Genomic DNA, 23817 nt, shown 5'->3' with positions numbered 1-23817 from the left:
ATGTCGCCTCATATGTGCAGCCGCGCTCGACGTACCGCCTCTCTTGTGCTGCAGTGTTTACGTACGATTGTGTCTTTTTCCAATAAATACATAAAAAATAAAATCAATCCCTGGACCAAAACCAATGATTTCTGAGCCTGGATGAGATAAATTCACAACTACGACACCAAACCAGACGACATCCGGATGTGGGGCCCATCTGATATATAAAAAGACATTCCTACCTGGGACAGGCACATAAGAGAAGCTGATACAGAATCTGTGAAACGTCCAACGTGGGACCCCATTTTTGAATCCACTTATGCAAAGAGCATTAAAAACAACATCTAGGAGAACAAAACAAGTGTTCTCACACGCATCATCTACAACATCTATCATCAATCTTTCCCCTCACACCGTGGATCTGTACAGACCACAGACAAAGTGGTCCAGCGCAGCACTAACTGAGAATGCTTCCCACTTCCAGCGTCTTTAAAGTCCTGACAAAGTAGCTCAAAGGGAGACCCGGCTCCGGCCTCGCACTACCAACTATCCTAGGACGTGTGATTACAGGCGGCCGACACTGATGCAAAGGTCGGATTCAGATCCGATTACTCGGGACGTATTTGAAGGTGATCTGGACCACTTACGTCCACCACATCCTCAAAGTCTGAAAGTGATCATCAGTTTAAGCCGTGGCTTTTCTTTTGCTGTACACACACCTCGAGATGTGTTGCTTATTACAAGTCCGGTTTCAAACTTTCAAAGGATTTCCATCCAAGAATTACAGACCACCAGAATAAGCTAGTTTGGAAGCAGATCTATTTTAGGATGGGCTGTAATTCCTCAACAGAATCAATGCCGTGGTCGTGTTCTTCCCTGAAACGGCGTGCAGGTAGCGGAGCGAGCCGGGGACGTATCGATCAAAGGCTTCATGAGAGGCTGCAGCAGAGAGCGAGTCGCCTGCACATCAACACAAACTCTTGGGATGGAGGTCAGGGGGCTGCGTGATCCCCACACACACACACACACAGACACACACACACACTCACACAGCGGCAGTGTGCTTTATTAGCTTTAAAGCATCCGCAGACAGCAAATGCACCGAGCCGGTGGAGAGAGCCTGACGCTGGTGGAAACGTTGTGATCCTGGCAAAAGCATCCATCTTCTGACATGCACAAACACACACTTGCATCCCACCAAAATGGTCGAGATTTCTAAAGATGCATAGAGTCGACTGAACACGTCGGACTCTTAGAAACACGGAGTGACGGAAGGCAAAGAGGGCGGCGAGCTCAGCATGACCAGCTAGCTGGGAGAGCTGACCCTCCGTGCTAAAATGGTAGATCCCAGATTTCTGCCCCGTGCAATCTGCCACCAGCGACCAACGGAGGCAAAACAGGAGGAAAAGAGGAGGGATGGAGGAAGAGGGGGGAATCGATCAGCTCCCTCTTCCTCCTCCTCTCCATCAGGGGACATATAAAGTCATCTCAGGCTGCGTAAACACACACAAACAGAGCGGCCGGGAGGATGGAGCTGATACTTACATGAGGACTCTGTGCCGAACATGGCTGGGCCAGGAGCTGTGATGGAGAGAGAGGAGGAGGAGGAGAAGGAGGTAAGAGAGGAGAGGGGGGTGGGGGGGTGAGAGAGAGAGAGAGAGAGGGGAGGTTGATGAGCAGGCAGCTACACAGCGGGGGTCATCAAAGCAACACAATGAAGCCAGCCGGCCGTCGCTGCCTCCCAGGCGGCCAGAAGCCCGGGCTCCGCTGGCCGCGGCGGTTTTCAACCCTCGACCGCAGGAGGAGCAGGTCCCCTCTCAACGTCTGAACCAGCGTCAAACTAAAAACACGAGCAGGAATCCTTCACAGCAGCGCGATCAGATCCAGACGGGGAGGATGTGGCTAGCTACTGCATCTGTCCGCACTCCGCAGTCTGCATCCTCCCTCTCATCCTCCCCGCTCCCTCGCTTATCATCCCACCGGTTTCTCGCGGGGAGAGAGGCGCCGTCGCTCCGGCGGAGACGGGATGCGAGAGGGGGGGAGTCAAACGCTAAAGATCTGCTCGGGAGCTGCTGCCACTGCAGCCGCTATAAGACAATAGCTATACGAGCGGCGAGTGACGTCAGGAAGAGGAGGCAGCGGAGGGGGCAGTGTGAGTGTGGGGGGGGGTCCGCTGTAAAAAGACTGACAGAAGGGAAGAAAGGGGAAACAGGAGCAAATGTAACAGGGACGGGCCACATGAAAACTGACAAAGACATGAAGACGGCAAAAAAAAAAAGATTGATAAGAGATGCTGTATGAAAGAATCATCTCTTATCAGAAACAGCCCATAATAAACTAGAGGAACCATGAGGCCGAGCAGCAGCCAGGTCTGGATGGTCCGGCGTGTCCCGGGTTAATTGATCTCTGGCGTTTCCGGGTCCGAGCTCAGACCATAACGAGGTGGAAAGCTGCAACACGGCTGTGGACGTCCCAGTAAAAGTTGCTTTCGTCGACAAAAATTATGACTAAATATCGTCGTTAACGAACCTTTATCACCTGAGGAAAACGAGACGAGACGCAACGAACATGCTGGTCATGTGACGATAATTAAATATATAATGCAATAGCGTCAACGAATAAAAACGGGACTAAAATGTATATTACAAAATAAAAACTCTGGTAAAATGTGTCATCTTTCTCATTGACCAAAACGAGATGAAATGTTCTACCAAAGATCCTTAATGTCCATGTTTTCAGTAGTTTCCTCTGGTTTAGTTCTGCTGGGTGACGTTAGTCCTCAATCCCAGTCGCTGCAGCGGGGAATCAGATCCAGAAGATGCAGCTGCAGAGTTAGAGGCTGATGCCGTTAACGCAGAGCTCTAGGTTCACGTCCATTAAAAACAAAGTTACATAGAGAAACGCGGGGATCTGCTCTGGGGCTGGGAGAAGAAGAAGATCCATCTTTGGATACACTTTCCTACATAGACGCAGAAAAGAAAAACCCAATGTGACGTCGAAAAAGAAAAGGATGGGGAGAAATGCGGAAAAATAAATATTTTGTAAACTTAAATTAGAGTCTTCTGTATCTGGAATGAATGTATTGTTTAGTCTATAAAGTAACAATAATACAATAATAAGATTGTTTGAATTGTAAAATGGGTTTGACTAAAACGAGACAAAAATGGTCCTGGACAATCCTGACTAAAATAAGAATAAAATGCTCAGACTTTTAGTCGACTAAAAACTTGACAAGACTAAAAGGAGAATGAACGTGACTAAAACTAATAAAAACTAAAATGATAGCTTGACCCAAAGACTAGACTAAAACCTGAATTGAACCAGGCTGACAAAAACAACTCTACGTCCCAGCAAGTTCACGTCAAGGTCAAACCGCGTGGAGCTCCCAGAAACCGTACGGAGGCCTACGGTTGTGTCTCAGACCCGTTAAACAAGCAAACCAACCACAAACCCGTCAGAACACAGTCCTCCGGGGAGATACCGGGTCGCACGTACAGGACCGCAGCTGGGGAAACCCAAGTGCGGCATGTCAACACGGGTCACGTGGCAACAGTGATGGAGGAGTGATGATTCTGGGTTCGTCATGCGGTTCTGGTCGGGTCACGTGTCTGGCAGCTAAAGCCTGGCTGAAACCGGGTCATGCAATAGGAAAATGATCCCACACGAACAAATCTAAAACAACAACTACAAAACAATCACATTCTTCAGTCGAGAATTCAGTTCCTTCTCTTTATCAAAAATATACAAAACTAATAAATCATTGAATCAGCCTACGAAAGAAATATTTCCTGCTTGTACCAACTTTCACCAAATTATATTATCAAATACATGTATTGTATCTTTTTGTTTTCAAAAACAATAAAAAAAAACGATAAATATAAAAAAATACATCAATCATTGGACCAAAACCAATGATTTTTTGAGCCTGGATGAGAGAAAGCATTCACAACTACGACACCAACCCAGACAAACATATGGATGTGGGGCCCATCTGATATATAAAAAGGGAGAAAAAGACAACAGGATTACCCATAATTCCCTGTATACTGCTTACAGATAGGACCTGGATAAGACATTCCTACCTGGGAGAGTCACATCCAACGTGGGACCTAGGGCTGGGCGATATGGACCAAAAGTCATATCTCGATATTTTCTAGCTAAATGGCGATACTCGATATGTATCGATATTTTTTCTGTGCCATAATTGGGGTTTCCCCCAAAGCATTATAGCATAGCATCTCTGTTAGCTTCATTTTTTTCTGACGCAAACCCTTAAAAAAACAGTCAGTTTTAATACAAAGCCTCGTGCCAAATGTCACACAGGTTCCTTTATTAACAGAGGTCTGCACAATATCAACATGTATAAAACAAATGAAATAAAAATAAACTGCCTGCATATATAGAATAAAAATGCTTCTTGAATAAAATAAAACAAATATCCCTTTCCTGCATAACAATTAAATTAAAATACACTGTGCAATTAATACAATGTAGACAGTAACAGGCAGACTTTTCCACTGAGGTTGACAGTTGTGCAAATAACAAAACATTTGTGCAAATCTCAAATAAAACATTCAAGTCAATTTGTCACAAAATAAGCTATATCATTAAAAAAAAAAAAGTAAAAAAAAAAATGTTTTTTTTTTTTTTTTTAAATCGATATAAACGATATTGTCTCGTACCATATCGCGTTTGAAAATATATCGATATATATTAAAATCTCGATATATCGCCCAGCCCTAGTGGGACCCCATTTCTGAGTCCATTTATGGCTCAGAGCTCCCCCCCCCCGACACAGATGTTGTCTGGGAGTTGGTTTTCTGTGCTTCATTTAATGCAAAGAGCATAAAAATCAACATCTAAGAGAACAAAACAAGCGTTCTTCCACGCATCAACATTTAAACGTGATCTTTTGTTCCTTCTTTTTGTGTAAAAAGCGCATCGTCATGACTTTAGTGACTAAACAGACCCATTAAATACACAATTATCTTCAAGTCGGGTGGCTGCTGCAAACAAATCTTCCTACTTTGCATAATTGTGTTTTTGTCTGCAAAAAAAAGGTCATATTTTTAGATTTCTAAATTCAGGTTTTGGGTCCTCTAAGTGCCTGAGGTAAATGACAGATTTAACGGGTGCAGTGGTGAGTCTGCACACCGGGAACTAAGAAAGTAGACGGGCAGCGAGCCAGACGATGAATGGGACGAGGCTGTGGATTAACCCAGCTGCTGAGCAGAAGCGTGTGGACGGACGGAGGCCTCTCTTTTGTCTCATCCACCCCCCGCTCACCCATCTGCATGTCTTTGTCCCCCAAGCACACGCCAGACATCTTTAAACACCTGCTACACTGCAAAAAACAGAAAAACTATTCAAAAAATGTCTTGCAGTGCCAAGTCAAACTTTCTCAAAATTTAAAGATATCATAAAGTTTAAGTTGCAGCATTTTGACCCTTTTCAGAAATGAGGTTAGCAACGTTAACAGCTTCATTAAACTGTTCACACAACTATGTCAACCTGACACGCGCTACATGACCTGACAACGACTCCGTCACCCATATGGTCTCCAAACAAGTTTGTTACTACATGAAAATAAATAAATAAATAAATAAATAAATAAATAATTCTATGAAGAGGATCTCAGGGTGTTTACACGCTGGCACCATTTGGGTCGAACCAAAGCAGTCCAGTCCACTTGGCAACCACCTCTTCAGAGAGGCCTTGGTATGACTAAGAAAGCTCCACAACTTCAATTCGACCGAACTACAGGATGTTTTCTGCATGTTTGTGATAAAAAGGCTTCAATAGACAGCAGGGTAGAAGTACTGCAGGTCCTGAAGGAACACAAACAAACATGGCGAGAGAAAGTAAAAACTAGCAGTCGGGGAGAGACTTCACTTACAAACTAAGTTTGCCTGGACTAATACAGAAACTACACAGTTTCATTTTTTAAAAGAAAGAAACGCCCAGTCTGAGTCTAAACCAACCAAACATCTAACTTCTGGGTCGAGCCTCACACAGAACTAAGATTTGTTGCAGTTCCTTGACTGGCCGCTAGGGGCAGAATGCAAAAGTGAGTCAATCTCCATCGACTCCTGTGTCAAAATATCCAACTTAAAGGGGAAGTTCGGTTTTTTACAACCTGGACCTTATTTCTGGCATTTTTTATGGTTGTATACTCACCCAGAGGTGTTTGGTGTCATTTGGAGTCCTTCGGAAGATATTAGGAGTTTTTTGCGAGCCGCTTCTCCATATAACGGTAGCGCCTGGGGCACAGAGGGACACTGCGGTGCAGCGTCTAAATAACACATGATTGCCGCGAAACTCTTCATTTCTTTTATGAATCACTAGATCTGCTTCCAGGACCTGTTGTAACATTGTGGCGCTGTCTGTGTAATAAATAAAATAAATAAATCCGTTTGTAAACAAGACCTCTGAACTCATGACGTCATCTCTGTGCGCGCACTCTGTCCTCCGTTCAGTGAGCTCTTCAGCCGTATACTCTGGCTCAAAACGGTAAGGACGTCCATCATATTCAAAGTCGTCGTCCACAACCTCAGAATTTGACAAATATTCAGACATGTTTCAAATAACTAACAGTAAACTAACAGTAGCGAACTCCAGCTGTACACGGAGCTGTGTCTGGGACGCGCGCACAGAGATGACGTCATGAGTTCAGAGGTCTTGTTTACAAACGGATTTATTTATTTTATTTATTACACAGACAGCGCCACAATGTTACAACAGGTCCTGGAAGCAGATCTAGTGATTCATAAAAGAAATGAAGAGTTTCGCGGCAATCATGTGTTATTTAGACGCTGCACCGCAGTGTCCCTCTGTGCCCCAGGCGCTACCGTTATAAGGAGAAGGGGCTCGCAAAAAACTCCTAATATCTTCCGAAGGACTCCAAATGACACCAAACACCTCTGGGTGAGTATACAACCATAAAAAATGCCAGAAATAAGGTCCAGGTTGTAAAAAACCGAACTTTCCCTTTAAGAGAAGAAATAAACATTTATAACCTGGTTCAAAAAAACGTTTTCATCTTAAATCGTTTGATTTCACAACCACGACAGCTGGCTAAACGAACCCACCACCGACTAAACAAACCCACCGTCGGCTAAACGAGACGGTAACTTTTGATTTCGCCGTCAAATCAACATATTAAAACTGTAGCTCCACAACCAACCAGTCTCCAACACGTTGGCAAACTTAGTCGGTGTTAAAATTGGGCTTTGAAGCATGTAATATGAAAAAATGAAATTAATAACGTAGATAAAGATGGAGGAATAGAAAATGAATATATTAATGATTTAACCACCTAAAAGGGGAGGGCTTTGTCGTCTGTTTTTTCCCCCTTTTTAATTCTAGGTTCAACACTTGTACACATGTATTTTTAGAGACTTGTAAAAAAAAGAGAAAAAGGTTTGTAATCTGGTGCCTAATGGGAGATTAACTTTAATTCCTTCAAAGTTGGTTTTTATGTGGACAAACGGAGCACTAGACATCCACAGATGAAAGGAAAGAGAAGAGACTGTAACCTGATGCAATCTTTTTTTTTCCTCTTCAATTTTTTGTCAATTAATTAAAGCAAAAAAATTAATAAAAATAACTTTATACATCATCAATCATGGTTCTTGATGTGGAAAAAAACATAAATAAGTCACCCACCCTTGAAAACGGTCACTGGTGCTGCACCAGGCAAAGACAAACACACATGCATACTTTATAATTATGTTAATTAGCCATATGCTGCGTCTATTTAGAAGCCATGCAGAGCTTTTGTCAGTGAAACTAAAGCGTGCACGTCTGGGGTTGAGGTCAAGAAAGAACTAGAGATACTTAAACGCTGCTTTTACCTTGACTGCATGTCTGTACAAAACAGCAATCTGGTTGTGAGACGACGAGGAAGAAACAAAAGCAGAAAGGCAGAAAAGCCAAAAACTGAGTCGAACATCCTACTAGCAGGACCTGAATAAACACACCAAACAACGCATCCAACGCTTTTATTTTATGGTTTTACTGCCTCAAGTCATACAAAAGGTTGGCTTACTAAAAACTAAATGCAGATCTAAGAGTATAGTTCCTTGAGGCTCAGGCTCAAATTTCACGTTTAGAGACAGAATGAGGAACATGCCGCCAACTAATTCAGCCGTTTAAAATCAAAGGTTGCTCAGGTCACACGTGGCGTATTGCTCACTGCACCCGGGTTTTGTTCTCGCTGCCATAAAGTGAATTAAGATGCAAATCCTATAAACGGGGGATGGAGCCCAGGTGAATCGGAGTGCTAATTGAGTCGGATACTTAGTCATGGAACAATGCCGTCCTACAATTAACGCTTTTTCTAAAAAATGGGGCCCCGTCTTCTGTGGAATTACATTCATGAGGAAAATTCATCCCTGAACAATGCACATCTCACCCCGCCCCCACGTCCATCACCGAGTACCACCCTAAAAAAAGCTTCTTTCCCCGGTTGCTAAGCAACTGAAAATAAGCAGAAGAGGAGAGCGGCTACCCTTCTGTTGGAGGAAATATGAGGTGAAGCATAAAAAAGGAGGAGGGGGAGATCAGAGCGGTTTATTATGGGAGGCCAAGCTGAGATGCTCCAAGATGTCGGCACAATCGTGTTGGTTTACAAGGAAGGTGATACAGAAATCAAACAAAATGTTATCTGCAAGCTACAAGATAAATACTTCAGAATAAAACACACGCAAAAAAATTCAAAGAAAGAATTAAGGTAGAACATTTTCCTTCAGCCAAAGCGTCTAAAAAAAAAAAAAAATCTTAGGCATATTTACTGCTGGTGAGATTTAGTGTGGGTCCCAAGATCCATCAGTGTTTTTATGAGCAGACAATAATAACCTCCCAACCCCCCCCCACCCAAATCCCTTTCAAAGGAATCAGACCTTTTCACGAAAGGAAAGGAGCCTTTAATTACCTCCACTGGGTCACAACTCAAATGCAGCGGCATCGTTCAGTTAACTGGGTCACCGACTCCCCGACTGTCACTGCTGACACCAACTGGTGGTGAGGAGGAATTCTGGGTATCCAGAGCTGCTATCAGCACACCGCAGATGCAAGACCACCCGCTCTGGTCCACCGATACGGACAAACTACAGATTAAAACACATCTTTCCATTACGGCTACAACTGAAGATAAAACGTTCCCCTTAAAAAGTAATTCAACGTGGTAAACGCAAGATTTGATAAGAGAACGGAGTGGGAACGTCTTCAGATTTTCCGTTAAGTTGCAGATTTGATTTGAACAGATCCAATCAAATTTAGACGAGTGATGGAACATGAACCTTAGAAAAGATGATGGTGGTGGAGAGCAAAACGCTCCCATGGATGCTTGTCTGGGTTTAATTTAGAGAAGCCACAGGATGCGATTCATACGATATTCATACCCACTAAACCATTTATAGAACCCTTGTGCCCTATGAAGGAGTTCATTAACTTTGCAGACCACTCCTGAGTAGACAGGAACTGATCAAACGATCACTCAACACATTTATTTTACTCCTTTTAGGGGTGTGACAAGATCTCATACCAAAAGATCCTGTGATATTAAAAAGAAACTACATTTCTCGTGGAGTAATAAGCTGTATCGCGAAGTCGGTTGAAGGCGAAGCAATACATCCTTACTACATCTAGTCTGCCAGAAAACCGCCAGAAAACAAATCACAGGCTACACAACAGCAGCCTACCAGTGTTTCCAACTTAGCAACTCGCCCCAGCACAACTAAGTTTTAATGAACATAATAATCACTAAATGGGGTCAGGAGAGAGGAGGGTTGGAGGTTCTTACATCTGGCCCAGCAAAGTGCGTAGCATCAGTTTTCTAGGCACCTAGGGCTGTAGCGATGTATTCACACTTTGCAGGAAAGAGACCAAAACGGCGACCTCCACAGCCCGACTCAGCCGCTTAGAACCTCAGCAGAATAGATACAGAAAAAGTATCAACTCGGCACGCCTCCATCCGCCTCGACGCCTAGTGGAAAAGCGCAAAACGGGGGCGAGTCGAGTAGCGCTGTGTATGTACTAGTGGAAAAGCGCCATAATTCATACCGGAATACTTTACATTTAGTCCCAAATGCCTTTTGGATTTGATACCAGACCAGCACAACAGCGATGTTGGATCATCTAAAGCGGAGGCCCCGCCCCCCTTGTCTCTCGTGGACGAGACAATAATAATAGCAAAATATAATAAGAAAAATAATGAATGAATGAAAAATGAATGTCACATGATTGAATTATGGTATGCATCAGGTCCTACATTTGACATTTTCTGGTTATAACTGTTTACCGGCAAAAAAAAAAGTTTGGTGTTTTTTTTTTTTGTTTTTTTTTTGTTCCATCCGCAATAGAAAGGTTCCTATTTTGATGACACATGTGGTTAGACTTCTTTTATGTAATAAATGTATTTCATTTAGTGGGAAACGGTGACCTGTTTTATCCAAATATGTTATTTATAACACATTTGGATAACATCCAGTGCAATGAAAAACACTGCATTGCACTACATTTTTGGTAATTTTGTACGGGAGACATTTTTGCTAGACTGTAAGAGTAAACAGGCTGGCCTTTTTATTTTGCAGAATCTTATACTATATTTTTATTTTTCTATACAAAACTGTGCTATTAAAGATTTTTGATTTTTATTCAATACATTATGGTTTTTATTAATCGAACAACAGAAAAATCATTAGAAAATCGTTAGAATAATCGTCCAATTACTCATTAGATTAGCCGACTAAACAATGAAATAATCCCTCGATTAATCGTTTTAAATCCAGCCCTTTTAAATTTAAATTAATCGTTTACCTTGGGCCCTGTTGGCACCAAGTTGGTGCTTTCCTCGCAGCGAAAAACTGGTCCTAAGTCTGGCACTAGGACTGAACTTGCACTGGAACCCCCAGAAGAGACTAGATTTAGCTGAGGAGTATTAAATATATCACGGACGGGTCTGGACAAAATGTTAAATACAGTTGGTGACAAGGCTTAAGTAGCAGTGACGGTGCTGTGGGAGTGTCTTTAGGTATTTTAGAGTGGGCTTCCCCCTCCTCGTCTCCAGCCAGGTCCTGTCATCCTGCTTCAACCCATGTACATGAGAGCAGCCCCACGTTTACATGTACCCTCAGAGGGGGGGGCAGCTCAACACGTCAGTTGATATAAAAAGGACAGGCGACACTAAATTTGGGTATAACTACTTTCCCCTGCAAGACCAAGCACACGTGACAGCAGCTTATAGTTCCAGCGAACAAGGTTTGCAGAGTGGATGTGGTTCCTGCTTTTACCCAGACAGGAAGTAAAAAAACAACTAAATAAAATGGTCAGTCTTGCAACAAAGGAGTAGCCAAGAACCCAGGAACGGGTTCAATTGTCAGTGAAGTTCATGCAATTAACTAATTGATCAATATTTTTTCAATTAAAATGTTCACTACTTGTGTTTTTGATAACTTTCATTTTCTAATCTTTTACTTTCAACTACACCTGACTAATATGACCTTTTTTTAGTTTAGTTTATTTCGAACATGTAAAAAAAAAAAACAAGAAAAAAGACAAAAAAACAAATACAGGTCAGGGCTCCAGACTAACTTTTTTCACTAGGAGCACAGTAGCCCCTAACTGAAAATTTTTAGGGGCACAATCAGAAATTTTAGGAGCGCACATCGTTTATCGACACGCTAACCAAATTTTTACATTTCTACTACATTTCACTGTATTAGTAATACGTATTTCATAATAGATTAATGAATTCAGGGATTAAAGCAAAAAAAATATTTTTGACTGAAACATTTTTTTCAGGCCAGTTCATATTCCCCCGCCATCTCTGCGCTGCACCACACTTTAAGAATGGCCCCTTTTTTGCTGTGCGGTCGTTTCTCAAAGGTTTCAAGTAAAAAAGTTAAATGCTGTATTAGCCCTTCTGTTTTTTATCACCATTTGATTCGATCCGATCCGATATTAATGTGGGTTAGTGTTATTAAAAATGTTTTTTGAGCTGTTGCCTGAATTATACGACTGTAAAATAACTAGTGAAATAATAATTTCACAATAATTATTGTGAAATAACTAAAAAATAAATAACTCAAATGGGTCTTTCAATATCCATTTAAAGTACAAAAAAAGAAGGAAATATCAATAGCTCATGCAGTAAACAAATAATTTTAGCCTGTCTAATTTATTCTGTCACCAGACACACAGCTTGCCATGAAGCATCAGGGATTTTTCAGGTATGTCATGACAAACTGTGTGTCCAATAACAGAAGAAACCAAACAAGCTATGAACTTCATTGAACTTATATAACATTTTGAAATTTAAGCTGAAATATCCAAAACACTGAACACTGGTTTTGCACGGGTGGGGGTGTGTCTGAGTGTGTATGAGTGTGTATGTGTGTGTGTGTATGAGTGTGTACTTGTCCGTGTGTAACGTGCCTGGCGATTCAATGATCTGCAAGTTTTGCCCGCACACAGTTGACTGGACACGAAAAGATACATGCGAAAAAAGATCATGTACTTTAACGGCGAAGTCTGTAGGTGTAATAATCATAATTTTGTATTACAGTACGACGCGCTCTCCTCACGTGGAGCGCGAGAGCGGGGTCTGTTTCTTAACGCAGCTGGTTGTCTGTGTGAGCGGACATTAACGCATAATAAACACAGGCTCAAACAGCAAGTAATTTCCAGCATTAACAGTGCTGCTCAGCCCGCTGTCTGTACGGAGTAAACTGTGGTTCTGTATTTTCTGCGCTGGTTTCTCAGGCGGCCGCTTCAAAATGTTTGTTTTCTTCACGAGGGCAGCGGGGGCGGGCGGGGGAAAGAAGCGCAGTGTTTTTTCAGCATTTTTTTCAAAAGAAAACTTAATTTAGTTCGAGTTTTAAAAACCAGCGCTTTGTTAACGCTACCGCTGCTCTTTGACGCCGTGTTCATTGTTTGATAGTTTCACACCACGCACATATGTGAATTAAATGACGTGACTACTGGTCCCCCAGTCTCTGACAAGTCGGTCTTACCTGAGGGACGGGGGCGAACCCGCCCTCCTCTGTTTCTGATTGGATAATACCAAGGCTCTGGCTAGCTTTATTGGTTTACAACAGCGTCAGTTTAATGTCCAACATGATTTAATTGGATAGTCTAACGGCTGATTTATGGTTCCGCGTTACACCAACGCAGAGCCTACGGCGTTGGTGTAACACTGGCAAATTTACTGGTCGCACGTGTGCGAGTGGACATGAAATTCAGTCGCACATACTCAAATTTTGGTCGCAAAATGCGAGCATTTGGTCGCAGTCTGGAGCCCTGCAGGTGGGCATTCCACCACATAAAGAAAAACGCCAACATCAAAACACATATTTCAAGTTACATGTTCGAAAAGGAGTGGGAGGAAGTATAAACTTATCTAATCCCACCCCGTTTCCTTAAAGAAAGAAATAAAATAAAAAAAACAACAACCCAACACGCAACTTTTACTTCAATAAAAAAAAAAGAATCAAAGAGCGGGAAAAAAAAATAAAAATACGATTCTAAAACTATGGATTATTTGTAAGAAAAAAGAGAAATACTTTCAATATCGTAATACATGAAGATAAATTTTGACTTAATTCTGGGGTGGGCTGTATTCAGGATGTAGACGAACCCGGGCTTTTCCACTCATCATCTTAGTGATGTGAAACCGTCACCGCATCTGCAACTTTCCTCCACATCATCGTATTACATGGACTACAGCGGGAAAATTATAGTACTAGTAATGCCTGGGTGTTAATAAGTACCACACATCTCTCCCCAGACAGTCACCACGGAAACCTCTCTTCAAATGATAAATGATAACATGTTTTTTTTTAGTCAAACCGCCATACAACTGCTCTATTTTTTCTTTAACGTTGCTTCCATACTTCGTAGGATGCAGCGCAGGTACAGACAGCATAAAGAAATGTTGGCTTCCCCCGAGGTGAACAAACGATTCCTGAGGTACAAAAAAAAAAACAACCAAAACTATTCGAAAATACAAAAAAGTTAAATGTCAATGCTACTAAATTACATTAAATCAATCCTTATTTTAACAAAACTAAAACATACCTGATGAGTGTTTGAGGAAGACCGTCTGTCTGTCTGTCAAACACCTTCTTGTTGTTTCATCACACAGTTTGCATAGATTCAAATCTACGCAGGTGAACAAATATTAGCATATAGATATTTAAATACCACATAAAGACCACTGGACGCACCATTCATCAAACTGTGTTTGTATGTAAAGCAGCAAGTTGGCCGCCTCGTGTTTCCACTACTGATGAAGTCATCGGTGTGTGCAGCCAAACACTGACCCGAGTTCATCCACTATCACCGGGTGAAAACGTCCAGACTCCAGATGCATGCTGGTCCGCACTGTTTGTCACGACAAATAAGTTAAAAGCCAAATTTAAGCTATTCACATAAGCCCCCGACCTTTTATCTAGTAATCTGGAGTCTGATATAACCAGTCATACCTGGATATGTCTTAGTTTTTTTCACCTGCACATAAATAGTCAAGTTAAAAAAAAAAAAAGAGGATTTTCCTGTCAGATAAAGAGGGTTTAACATATTTCCATGTTTTGTTTTTTTAGGTTCAAAAGCTTAACAATTACTCTCTCAGTTTACCTAAAGAGTAAAACACCTTGAGACAAGACTGAGGGACTGAAAGTCTCTCTAGGTCCCCCCCGCCTAGTCCATGATCCAGGTTTTACAAAGCCGGAGAACCAATCCCCTCAAAGCTCTCCCTTATTTACCTCTCGCATACCCGTCTGGACTAACCTGAACCAGCTGCTGGTGCCGAGCCGGTGCCACGGCCAACCCAGAGCTTTCCCCCCAACTCTGGGGGCTGGTTTGTTTTTCCATATGCCCAGATGTCATTACATCATAATGTCTTCCCCAGCGCGGTTTCAACGTTTCTTAAGTGTACCTGGAACTGGCTCACAGGATGTCTTAATTAGAAATAAACCAATCAAGTTGCTGATTTTCAGCCCGAGAGGCTTTTTTTTTCTTGTCGATTTCACTCTGGTCCACTTTGCACAAACGCCACTTGTACAACAGCACATTGAAAGCGATGTGCACACACTCAGCAGGAGTAGGATGTTAGCGTGGAAATATTTTACCAACTGAACCACAGACTTTTCAGTCGGAATATGCAATATGATTCTACAGAACTAATGTACTGATATGCCAATGATTCACAAAATAATTAAAGTTATTGGATATTTTTATATGGGGACTGCAATTTGTAGACGGCCCATAAATTAGCGTCATACAGCCAGTTGCATATTGACATCAACGTCTTTTGTGCAGTTTAGAGTCACGTTTTGATGACAATGGGCTTAAAACTTGTTGTTTGTGTTGCAGTGGTTGGACAGAGGCAACATTCATGCGTTTACTTCTCTTTATTTAGTAAATGACCAAAGGAGGTGGGAATCTGCAAATATCTATCCTACTTTAGACCTGCACAGCTCACGTATTGGAGAACATTCAGAAGAAGCAATGTCCTTTTTTCTTTATCATTTTAATTAAGTCAGAGAATGAGCAATGGTGAAGAAGAAAGTGAAAATGCAGTTTGGATAAGTTCATATTAATTGTATTTATGAGTTTTTTTATTCCGAAAATGAAAAAATCATTTTTGCTAATCCATTTTAGTTTGAATTATGGTACAGAAATGCTTCCATAATTATTGGACAGGCGATCCACAAAGCCAGCTCTCAGGTTTTACACGCAGGTGTAAATGGATCAGGCCCAGGGAACCGACGGGAACCCGCCCACCTTATGCCAGTCAAAGTCAGACGCGGCGACGACCAGCTACTTCAGCAGACCCACACTGGTGGAGCTGCTAGTAAACACCGACAGCCGGGTTGTTCTGGTGATGAAAACCATAATGAGGCGATGCTGGGTTGGCGATCGCAGTATTTTCACTGGTTAGTATGGTTCATACCTGTCATGTTTTGTATTTAAAAATACAGGAAATTTTCCACCAACATAGGTCCAGTATCTTACATTTTAAAACAGTTTTACGAGAAACGTAAAATATCTAACCGCCAACCACTTAGTTACAAACTACAATACAGAATCTGATAGGCCGACCTTTGTTGACACTGAAATGCTGTGGACATTCCTATGTATGTAATTCCGATAAAAGAGCCTAAATGAAAAAACAAAAGTGAATTAAAGCACATTTATTTATTTTACATATTTTTTAGTTTATAAACACATTGATTGCCTTCAAGTGAAACATTTACATTTTCTTTTCATTTGTCATTTTCACTCATGTGGTTCTCTGGTATTCACTGACTGACATCGTTCCCCCGTGAGAGACACTGAAAATGTAGTTACACATCTTTCAGAACGGGTAATTGAACATCCTGCTCCTCTTTAGAAAAGTAACTTCGGTTTCCCATTTTCAGAGATATTTTTAGGCAGAAATGCCTCCTCTCTTATTACATCCATCCATTTGTCTGATTTATTGTTCCGAGTTTGTTCCCATTGTCGCCACTGACCTCGCGAAAACTGCCACCCAGGCTACAGCGGGGGGACAGTTATTGCGAGGTTAGTGACAATTCAGTTTGCTGTTTAAAAATTATTATATTATAAAACGGGAAATTTATGGGGAAATACTAATATGGGAGGACGGCGGGAAAGAGGGGTGAAATACGGTACTTTCCCGGCCAAAACGGGAAACTTGACAGGTATGCTATGGTTACTATGATCTGGTTCCTAGCCTTGCAGCTTTCTGGCAAGAACCGCACCAAACAAAAGAAAAAAAACAAAGATCTGTTTATATATTTAGGCTCTAGATTTGAAGAATTTGTGGCTTTCAGGAAAAAGGCCAAGAATCCAAACTGGTTGAGATTCTGAAGTGAGTGACCCCTTGACAACCGAGACCGCCCCCCTGCCAAGTGCCCTTTCCATTCGTGTGTCGCGGTGCCGTTCCAGCTGCCATGACATTTGCCTCACTTGGCCAAGTGGCCGCAGTCATAGCGAGTTCAATATTAACGAGAGCCAGCTGGGAGGCAGTTGGAGGGTTTACCTTAAACCCCCCCCTGGGCAGTTCAAGGTGAGGCAGTCCGAGGAGAAATCAAAGCTTAATAATGTCAAACTTCTCGGCGGTGTGATATCCAGGAGGCAGAAACAGACCCTGATTGTGGACCTTCCTGCAGGCGAGACGGTCAGCCTGGGCCATCAAAGGTAGAGCAAATATTTCTGGTGCGGATCACGTTACCAATGTGCTGCACAGGTTCTAAATAAAGCTTTCTGACCGGTCTGATCTGGCTTCGTGGTGAACGTGGCTGCATGTGTAACGTCACTCGGCTAACTCAGGCGATCTTAAACTCCCACGCTGTTGCTCTGCAGCTCAACTTTAACATCGACACGCATCATTTTGGTCAGTGTTTATTGCAGGATGAAGAGATGTCAAGCAAATCTGGCTTTGTGCTGACTCGACAGTTCTGTCCGGCAGTGTTGGAGCTGCGTTTCAGGAAAAAGAAGAAAGTCTGCCGGGGGAAAAAATAAGCCATTTAAAAAAAAGGAAACATCCTTCAAAAGAAAGTTATTCCCGTTTCACAAATTAATCCCCCGGGGGAAGATGAGCGCCTGGGAAAAAGCACTCTCCTTCACATGCAGCTTTTCACCGGCGGGCCGAAGCAACGTGGAAAGCCTCTTTAAAGAGACAGAAGAGAAACAAACACGGCTCTGGCAAGCTATTAAACACCACAATAAAGGCTGTACAAGTAGTGTTGTACTAGTCGGCAGGTAAAAGCACAAGTCCTCGAGTAGCCACCCATCTTTCCCCCATCTCTGCTCTCAATTCCCGTCTGACCACTTTTAATAAAAGGCTACTAGAGCAACAAAATCTTGTAAATAAATAATGCTGGACAACCTCCCTGAGAGGTCACCCACAGGTTTCTGAAGGGTGCGTTAGACGCTTATTTCTAGGGGTTGGTTAAAAATATCGATATATTGATATTTTATCGATATACATGTGTAAGAACGATTATCGATACATAAATCTAAGTATCGATTTAAAAAAAAAAAAAAAAGTATATCCAGATTTTTTCCCCATTTTATCACCCAGTTCTCCTACCTAAGTCAATCCAGTTAATCCAGTACCAGGCCCCGAACACTTCCAGGCCTGTTGGTACAATTAACAGCAAAAGAAGTCATATCTTGCCATTATTTTTCAGCAACTTGTGCTTTTTATTATTTTACCTTCTTTTCTCATAATTTTATTTCATTTTATTTGTTATTTACCGTTTAATTATGTCTTGCTGCTTTTAATGTTGATATAAAGCACTTTGAATGACCTTGTGTTGAATTGTGCTATACAAATAAACTTGCCTTGTCTTGTCCTGCCGTCAATCAAAAGTAGGCCTGTGTTGAAAAAAAAAAAAAGATTTTCCGATTCTAAATCGATTTTCATTAATTCCTAAATATCAATTTGTATGTCTAAAGATCGATCGACCGGTGAACTTTAATCCCAGTAGTCATTTAATTCACACATGCGCGTGGTGTGAAACTATCAAACAATGAACATGGCGTCAAAGAGTAGTGGTAGCTTTAACAAAGCTCTGGTTTTGAAAACTCCAGAACTAAATGAACTTTTTTGTTGCTTGTTTGGTTTCTTCCATTATCTGACACAGTTTGTCATGACATACCTGAAAAATGCTGAAAAGTGCTTCATGGCAAACGGTGTGTCTGGTGACAGAATAAATTAGACAAGCTAAAATGATTTGTTTACTGCATGAGCTGTTGCAATTTCTTTCTTTTTTTGCACTTTGAATGGATATTAAAAGGCCTATTTGAGTTATTTCTTAGTTATTTCTCAACAAGTATTGTAAAATAATTATTTCACTAGTTATTTTACAGTCCTATAATTCAGGCAACCGCTCAAAAAACATTTTTAATAACACTAACCCACATCAATATCAGGTTGAATCGAATCAAATGGTGATAATCGATTCTGAATCTTAATCGGAATCAAATCTTGACATTTGAATCGATACCCAGCCCTAATCAAAAGACCACATACTTAATTCCTCGTAGATTTATTTAATATGCAGCATGTTTCTGATAATAAAGAACCCAGCAATTGAAAGTGGGACTTGGTTCTGGTCTTTGGGGGACAACGGTGAGAGATACACCAAACAACTGATTAACTTTAAAATACGAAATAATTCTGAAGCAAGTTCAGAGGAGAAAACAAAAAAGCAGAAGTTGGACGGGGAATCCCACACGGTCAACTTTCTTACGGTTGAGGAGGAACTCAGAGGAACCAGCCTTGCACGGTGGTTTTTCTGAGGAAGTGAAAGTACGTTATCGATGCAACACTTTATTCTGGGTCACGTCCTCAGTCAAACGGAGACGTGTTGTAAGCGGCGCAATGAGCCGCGGCGCAGCTCCACACGTCTGAGCAGCAGATGCCGGCTTGTTTTTCCAGGAGTAATTCTTTGATATTGACTTCAGAACATTTAACATTCAGCCGTGCGCTCAGATTAAAGTTTGTTTTGACGTCGGCCAGCAGAGCAGCTGTGGGTTCTCAGCTCCAGCAGCAAAACCACTAGAAAAGACAAATATCAACAGCAGGGGAAGTGTTTGGCGTGAGACACATCTGATAAGGTGAGGCCACGCTGAACGTGCAGCGAGGTCAAACACTCAGTTAACCCCCAATACACAACTCTACTACCTCTTCATTACGCAATTAAGTCCGCTCAACACGGCTGCAGCGCTGAAAACACCATTGAATCCTCAGTGTTGTGCATGAACGCGTTCAAATGAACGCGTTCATTGAACACGTTCATTTCTGTGAGAACGTTGAACTGAACGCAACATATTTACACATAAAGAACTTGAACGTGAACTTGTTCATTCTGCAGGTCATGAACTGGAATGTGAACTGTTCAGATTATGTGAGTTGCAGCTTCAGTGTTTAGGTCCAATTAATACGGAATAATCCTTCTTATTTCACCAGCGGGCGGCGCGCACATTTAAAATGCTCGACGAGCCCGGTGCAGTCTTTACGAATGTAGCTGATTTATGGTTCCGCGTTACACCAACGCGGAACCTACGGCGTAGGGTACGCGGCGTGTGGACCGTATAGTTATATATAGTTATACCCTACGCAGTAGTCGTCGCCGTTGATTTAACGCGGAACCATAAATCAGCCTTGACGGGTGAAGAGAGACGTTGCAGACGCAGCGTCAGCGAGCCGTCAGATGATGATCCGTTTATCATTATCTGCGGGAACTTTACACATCATCTCCCAAAGAGTCTGACGGTAGAAATCTAACCTTTCTGTGCAAATTATGTCCACCTGCGCTGAGAAAACAAGTCCAAGCGTCTGCCTAGTCAGGGAGCCGGTACCGGGGTTTGTATCCGACAGGAGCTCCAGTCCGAATTTCCAGACCTGTCTCAGCCACCTGATCATCATCATCCCTTCATCCAGCCCCCCCTTTCCATTCGTCCTTATAATGACTCCGGCTGGAAACGTCTTATGCAAAGTTTTTCTTTTAAAAATCACCATAGGTTTCTGTCCATCAGCTGCGCCAGTCCAGCGCTACATGAATGAGAATCTGTGTGTGTCGCCGCGAATACACACCCGCGCATGTCGGGGTCCGGTACCGGGTTTGTAACCGACAGATTTGGCTGCAAATTTCGGAGGGTGAAGCTGATCAGACCTGAGACAGACCCCAGAAATCTCTGCTCGCAAAGCGGCCAGGAACCAGGTCGATTGGACCGCTTGGGGAACCAGGAAGTCGGGTTGCAGCAGCGCCCATCACCGCGCTGCTCCAGCCGCTGCTTTAACCGGGGAAAGTCACCGGTTCCGACATGCAAAACACACGCGCGCTGCAGAACAAGTGTGCTTATTTAAATAGAGCGGGAGCAAAACTTAGTTTGATTGTATTTTATTTCACTTTACACATCAAGCAAATCCTTAAAAGTTTTCATCTTCTGTTTCGCATTAAACAGCTCAGTGGATGGTCTCATTTAGCTTCACCCGCCCCCTTCTCCCTTTACCGTTCTCATGGCCGGCCTTACATTACCGTAATTCAGGTAATAGACACGGCGTATCTTTCGTAGGGTCGGTAAACTCATCAGCCAACTTAAAAGCGATCATTTTCCAGGGCTCTTAATACTTTAATAAATGGAGATAATCCCAATCACCTTCTAGTCCTTCTCATACTTAACGAGGATTAAGCTTTGCCAGAAAGCCAATTCAGAAACGGCAGCATTAACACGGCTCCGCTCAGGAGGTGACGAGGTGAGTCGGCAGCATCAACGCCACATTTAACCTCCTAAGACCTCCTAAACCGAGACACTACCAAGACCAGAGAATATCAAGACCAAGACTAGTTCAGCTCAAGACTGAGACCAAAAACAAACCTAGTTATTTCCTGATCCTGCGTGATTGTAGAACATCAGCTCCATCCTGGTTCAGCTAGTTTCCATATGAGGTTTATTCAACTGCAGCACAATAACACAGAGAAGTGGATGATGATGTTGAATCACTATAAATGTTTTCATCCATCAGCTGAGATCAGATATGTGTGGCGACTGCACTACCACTATTTCTACACTATTGACTCCAGTGCTTTTAAGGATTGACACGACTACTAACTAGTCCCAAAGTCCTCTAGCAGAATAACCAGCTCCAACACCCCCCTCCACCTCAGGAAAGTAAGGAATAGTAAATGTTACTGATTTAAATTGGACTTAATTTGGAGATGAAACCTGAATTTTAAATATTAAAGAAACAATTATCGACTTGAACTTGCATTATAGTAATCAGATTACACTGAAGAAATAGTGATCACAAGATTCTGTCACCTTGGTGTGCAAAGTCATCTCAATTATCCAAGTCCGAGACCTGGCGAGACCCGAGACTGAGACAAGACCAAGACTAAACACTGTCGAGGTTGAGACAAGACCAAAACCACGAAAAAGTGGTCTCAAGACCAAGACCGGACCACCACACAGACCACTCCAAAACGTCTCTAGTGGTGATGTTCGATAGCACCGATTTCCTTTCCAATCCGATATTGAGTAAAATTCAGGCTGGTATCAGTGATACCGAATCGATACCAGTAAATTGTATAAATACACCTAATGCCATCCATCCATCCATCGTCCGCCGCTTATCCGTTCCCGGGTCGCGGGGGCAGCAGCCTCAACAGGGATGCCCAGACTTCCTTCATCCCAGACACTTCCTCCAGCTCTTCCGAGGGGAGTCCGAGGCGTTCCCAGGCCAGCCGAGAGACATAAGCCCCTTTCACACAGCCAGTTCGAGGCGGGAACGTTGCGCCTTTAAGCCGCCTCGCTGTTCTGTGTGAAAGTCACGGAGGCGGAATGGGGGGGCCAAGTGGCCCCACCAATAAGCCGGCAGCGGAGGTAGTCACAGAGCCGAAACGGGGTCTGTGTGAATGACACAGCCGGCATGCCGGCATGCCACTAGACGCTGACGCTGTCGTCACGCCTCTGATTGCGGAACGCCGGCATGCTGTGTGAATTTACAGACGGGAGCGGCGTTATGCCGGCGTTGTATGGTTCTGTGTGAACCAACAAAGGCGGCATATTGGCAGGACTTCTTTACACCAATATTGCGGAATCTCTGTGTGAAAGGGGCTATAGTCTCTCCAGCGTGTCCTGGGTCTTCCCCGGGGTCTCCTCTCCTGGAACACCTCCCTAGGGAGGAGGGACATGCCTGGAACACCTCCCTAGGGAGGCGTCCAGGAGGCATCCGGTACAGATGCCCAAGCCACCTCAGCTGACTCCTCTCAATGTGAAGGAGCAGCGGCTCGACTCCGAGCTCCTCCCGGGTGACCGAACTCCTCACCCTATCTCTAAGGGAGCGTCCAGCCACCCTGCGGAGGAAACTAATACTGGCCGCTTGTATCGCGATCTCGTCCTTTCGGTCACTACCCAAAGTTCATGACCATAGGTGAGGGTAGGTGCGTAGATTGACCGGTAAATCGAGAGCTTCGCCTTTCGACTCAGCTCCTTCTTCACCACGACGGTCCGGTAAATACACCTAATGTCCCCGGTAAATCTAAAATAATTGGTGTACTTTAGATAGTTTAAGAATATAAGATACCAGAGTCACTTATTAAGCTACTAATAACAGAAGAGAACTGAGGTAGCGGCCTCATTCACAATACAGGCGAGCTGTTACAACAGAAAAAGGTGTTTCCATCACTAATGAAAGATCCTAAGTAAAACAATAAAACCATTAAAATAAATGAGAATAATAAACAAAAATAAGAACTACTATAAAAATGAAAAGTGTAGTTCCTATGTGTCATTTAGACACCGTATTCCTATTAATGATATACATTACCTCAAATGACTGAAGTATCAAAAGTATCGATATCTTCATTTGAGAATCGATTTTAGCTCTGGTATCGGAGGCATCGATACTTCAGTATTGATTGATTGATGACAGTTAGGTCCACACGGACCAGACCTCAAGTACTGAGTAACTGTTGAGTAACGTCTGATTTATCTTTTTAACACAACCATTCAAACAGACAAAAGTACAAAATAATCATCTTCAGGCAAATTAAATCAATAAAATAATACAATAAATTAAAATAATAAAAATAATAAAAAAAAAAATAGCTTAAATCAAAATAATCGTAAAGTAAATTCAAGTACTTTCATAAATAATAAAATAGATAAAATAACAGAATAAAAAAATAAATTAAGCACAAGTAGCACAAAATTTCAAGCCTATATATATATATATATATATATATATATATATATATATATATATATTATATTAACATTTTAAGCCATTAAAATAGGAAAGTTCTTCACAAACCACTA

General features: G+C 42.4%; 1 protein-coding gene across 3 annotated transcripts in view; it reads right to left on the bottom strand.

Annotated features, from left to right (window-relative positions):
- Positions 1 to 23817, bottom strand: part of LOC133444601 (suppressor of tumorigenicity 7 protein homolog) — an 83857-nt gene that overhangs the window by 56460 nt on the left and 3580 nt on the right. For 2 of the 3 annotated variants that reach the window (XM_061722449.1, XM_061722450.1), the window contains exon 2: positions 1528 to 1563. The exons of the other annotated variant lie outside the window; for it this stretch is intronic. In XM_061722449.1, the coding sequence (XP_061578433.1) occupies positions 1528 to 1549 (22 nt within the window). In that variant the 5' untranslated portion in view covers positions 1550 to 1563. The remainder of the gene's footprint in view (positions 1 to 1527; positions 1564 to 23817) is intronic. 3 annotated transcript variants of the gene reach the window in all.

This window comes from Cololabis saira, chromosome 5, assembly GCF_033807715.1.
Source record: "Cololabis saira isolate AMF1-May2022 chromosome 5, fColSai1.1, whole genome shotgun sequence".
Taxonomy (NCBI): Eukaryota; Metazoa; Chordata; class Actinopteri; order Beloniformes; family Belonidae; genus Cololabis; species Cololabis saira.
Note: the sequence above shows the minus strand (reverse complement) of the source record. Positions and strands in the feature narration are given on the sequence as shown.